This window comes from Austrofundulus limnaeus, unplaced genomic scaffold (assembly GCF_001266775.1).
Source record: "Austrofundulus limnaeus strain Quisiro unplaced genomic scaffold, Austrofundulus_limnaeus-1.0 Scaffold56, whole genome shotgun sequence".
In the NCBI taxonomy this organism is placed as follows: domain Eukaryota; kingdom Metazoa; phylum Chordata; class Actinopteri; order Cyprinodontiformes; family Rivulidae; genus Austrofundulus; species Austrofundulus limnaeus.
Genome location: NW_013952458.1, coordinates 347,812 through 352,059, shown reverse-complemented (window position 1 = coordinate 352,059; position 4,248 = coordinate 347,812). Strand labels below are relative to the sequence as shown.

General features: G+C 38.6%; 1 protein-coding gene across 1 annotated transcript in view; it reads right to left on the bottom strand.

Moving 5' to 3' along the window:
• The window catches only part of pygo2 (pygopus homolog 2 (Drosophila)), a gene marked incomplete at its 5' end in the record, with an annotated part of 4,478 nt that extends 1,640 nt beyond the window's left edge, over window positions 1–2,838 (bottom strand). The window contains 3 exon segments of the mRNA XM_014009217.1: window positions 1–341; window positions 446–498; window positions 2,784–2,838. Coding sequence (XP_013864671.1) covers window positions 1–341; window positions 446–498; window positions 2,784–2,838 — 449 coding nt within the window.
• Between the last annotated feature and the right edge of the window lie 1,410 nt (window positions 2,839–4,248).

Genomic DNA, 4,248 nt, shown 5'->3' with positions numbered 1-4,248 from the left:
CCTCCTCCTCCAAAGCCAGGCATTCCTCCAAAGCCTAGCTGGTGGTGAGGGCCAGCATTAGATGGAGGGCCAAAGGGGGGCCTGCGCCCTGGTTGACCACCTCCTGGCCCTCCTGGGCTTCCCATGAAGTTCATGCTCGCACCCATTCTGCCTCCACCTCCATACCCACCTCCTCCACCGGCACCTGGACTGGGGAGAAATGGAGCACCACCTGGTCCACCTGCACCGCTAGGTCTGGATGGAGGCCCAAAGTCATCGTCAAAGGGGTTGGACGCGACCAGATGATCTACCATAGGAGTGGGAGGAGGTGCGAACTCAGTGAGGTGCGAGAACCCAGCCGCCTAAAAGAAAACAAATTACAAAGTGTTTATTTTTGCAGCTTTTATAAGATACAGACCGTATTTCAGCTTTTAGTTCACTGAGACAGTCTGCACAAGTTGCTCACCTGAGTTGTGGACTTCCTTGCCTTCTTCTTCTCCGGGCTCTTCATCTGGGAAGCTAAAACAGTAAAATATAGAGAAAAAGGGGGGGAAAGAGGTACACATAAGTAACAAAGATTATTGCATCCATCCTTCATTTTAGACGTCCACCATCAATCAGGAGAAGCATTGAATTTGGATTGGCCAATACCCCTTAGTGACAGAGTGGAGCAGCTTAAGACCTAGGGCCTCTTTTTATCCCAAGTCCAACAGTTGTGATGGGTTCAATGATGGGACATAGACTGGCATGAGAACAAAATGCTGAACATCCAGGCGTAATCATCACCAACGTTATGAAAGCCTTGAATCGCAAATGACCCAGGCAGACCAAATGACCCAGGCAAGAGGGAGTGAGGCCGCAAACAGAGGCAAAAGAGGTAAGGTCAATGAGGGAGACAGGAAAAGACTAAGACATGAGAACGAGGAAACGGAGTTGAAGATACACTGATAGCAAGATAGACATGAACCCCGTTCACAGATTCACTCTGTGAGAAACAGCCACCATTGGAGACAGTCGTGAAGTTTACATATGGGGAGGCAATAAAGGGATTGCTAACAGCACCAGTGCAGCCCATTGCAGCGCAGTAATGGATGATTCCGATCGGATTGGGAGATGGGTGAAATTAATTCCTACCTTTTCGCCTTCCTTGTCCCGCCAGTAGTCTCCCCGATTCGGCAGCCATTAGCTACTATGGCTGTCGGTGAAGTGGCAAATCACAGATCATATGCAAGAAAAAAAAAAGTTAAAAATGACGACGTCTTGAAGGCTATATGCCAACAGGTTGAATCTGCCTTCAGGTCATGTCTATAGTGGTCCTGAGGTGCAAAACACAACAACACTGAGCAAAACACAACAAACAAAAACAAGCAAGAAAAAAAAATCAGCAAAAAAGAAAACAACAAACAAGGTTACAATTTAGGCAACACTGGTATACTAATTTTTCAAATTAGTTTTGCATTATTGTCTGAAAAGTTTCTTTACTATTCTCATTTCATAATGTTGTAGAGTTTCCTTCTTTGATTTTCTGCATCATGTTTTAGTGAAATTGCTGCGTTTTTTTCCAGTACTGTTGATTTGCACCTCAGGTTCACCTTACTTGTCTTTATTACTAAAGCTGTAATTGAAGCATTTGAAATCATTTGAAGAAAATTAAGTAAGCTGGTACTATAACATCGGGCCCAGGTCTTCTGCAAACCCCTCTTGAGCTGCAAATATTTTGCCACGCCACGGTGTCTGTCACGCTGGGATTTGGTCACCAAATACATGTCAGGCAAAACGCATTAACGCAACAGGCTAACCTGAAAACAAGCCAGTTTTTACTCGGTGAGTAAAACTGGTTGCTTACTACACTGCCAGAACAAGCATGTAACAGAGACCTATGGCAAGCCAATTTCATGTAACAGACTTATACGTCAAAGTAAATCTTCATCATTAAGTTCTAATCTAAAATGATATCATCTACGTTTTAATTAAAAACTTGATGCAATGTCCACAGTGTAATTATTATGGCCAGTAACAATTACACAGTGGATATCTGAAAAGTGAGTTTCTCCTAAAAAGAAATTCTATTTCAGATATTCACAATATTATTTTTTAGATAGGAAGGACATGCTCATAGATGTCAGGATCAGGAATAAAACATAAACATTTGTCTTAGCAGGAATATTATTTTAACTATATAAGAAGTTGATGTGTTTTGATTGAGAGGAAGTCATTTATAGCTATACTCTGAAACACAAATCTAGATATTACCATTTTAAACAGCCACTTGCACTTTTGAAGAAGTTTCCATTTAACTTATAAGATCTTGACACAGGTCATTTTTACATTTCTGACAACTTTGATTATAATTATGACTAATGCACTTTTGACTATGAGGAAAGATATTATTGATATCCAAGAGTAATTTTAAATAGGGACGTGCTATGATTACATGTTACAAGGGCCTGCCATAGAGCACCCCATCCTGCTCTAATCACTTACAGATGTTAGGATAAAATTTAGCTGTCTACCGCAAACTGGTCACTAAATTTGCTCACTGACTAGCCACGTTACTCAATGTAGCTAACCAGTTAGCGTTAAAAATTCCCTAAGCAGACGCCAAGACTAGTACGCAAATCGAGATCTGTTATTTGTTCCTTTACAGTCACACGCGAAAACCTGCAGCTAACTACACACATCGCATCATCGATGACATAAAACGATCGATTAAGGGGTGCGAACTGCTGTTTACAATGCTAACATTAGCCTGCTAGCTAAAGATAGCTAGCCATCTTTGCAGTCTGTCGTGGAGCAAACTGTACCCTTTCTTTCTCCGTCGCTCGCTGTGCTGTCTTGTAAATTCAAACTCTCTGATGTGTCATTGCCAGAAAACCAGTCCTCACACGGCGTATACTTGTCGATCCATCATTTAACTATAATTCATTCAAAAACGCAAATTTTTGCCATAATTATCATGGCCTTCTTTCGCTACCGGACAAAGAGGGATAAGCAGGAGTGTTGCGCACTATGGAAGGTTCCATCTCGATAACAAAACGGGGGTGTCGATTGGTAACGCTAATAATTGCATTACTATTTTGGGAGTACAACTCTTAGAATAAACATATATTACATAACATATGAAACGAAGAAAAAATATTTGATATATCAATCTCAAGACACAAATGTTATATAACACATAAAAGCCTAGCATAACATTTACCACCCCTTTAAATGGCACAGAATGACCGGGTCTGAACCAACTTGCTGACGCTCCCAGTTGCAGTGTTATTTTAATTTAAATCTAATGAAATTTCTATTTTATACTGCTCTGCTATTTTTAGACACAATTTTTATATGAATTTTTGGACCTAATAAAAAATATAGTTCAGGGAAAAGTTTTTGGGAAAATGCCCAATAGTGTGAGAGAGCATGTTGATTTACTCATATTTGTGTGCTGATAAAATTCACTGGTTTACTGTGTTTTATGTAGAGATGAACTTTATTTACAAGTATTTAACCCATTAAAATTTCTCCCATTTTATTTTAATTTATTACTTTTAGCTTTTAACTTGTGTTGTGGTTATTTTTGCATCACAGTAAAGAGTTGTACCGCCCCTTTTATTATGCCTTCCTACACACACTCATAAAAGAAAAATAGGGAGATTCAGGACTAGAAAAGGAAGCCTCTCTGGGAATAGGACTGACTGATATGGAAGCCCATTTCCGCCACCCTGATAAAAAATAAAACTTGTATCTCATAATTATGACTTAGCTGTCTCATTATTATGAGATAGTATCTCATAATTATGAGATAGTATCTCATAATTATGAGACAGTATCTCATAATTATGAGATAGTATCTCAATTATGAGATAGTATCTCAATTATGAGATAGTATCTCATAACTATGAGATAGCTAAGCCATAACTATGAGATAGTATCTCATAATTATGAGATAGCTAAGCCATAACTATGAGATAGTATCTCATAAATATGACTTAGCTATCTCATGAGATACTATCTCATAATTATGAGATAGCTAAGTCATAATTATGAGATAGTATCTCATAATTGTGAGATACTATCTCATAATTGTGAGATACTATCTCATAATTATGAGATAGCTAAGTCATAATTATGAGACAGCTAAGTCATAATTATGAGATAGTATCTCATAATTGTGAGATACTATCTCATAATTATGAGATACTATCTCATAATTATGAGATAGCTAAGTCATAATTATGAGACAGCTAAGTCATAATTATGAGATACTATCTCATAATT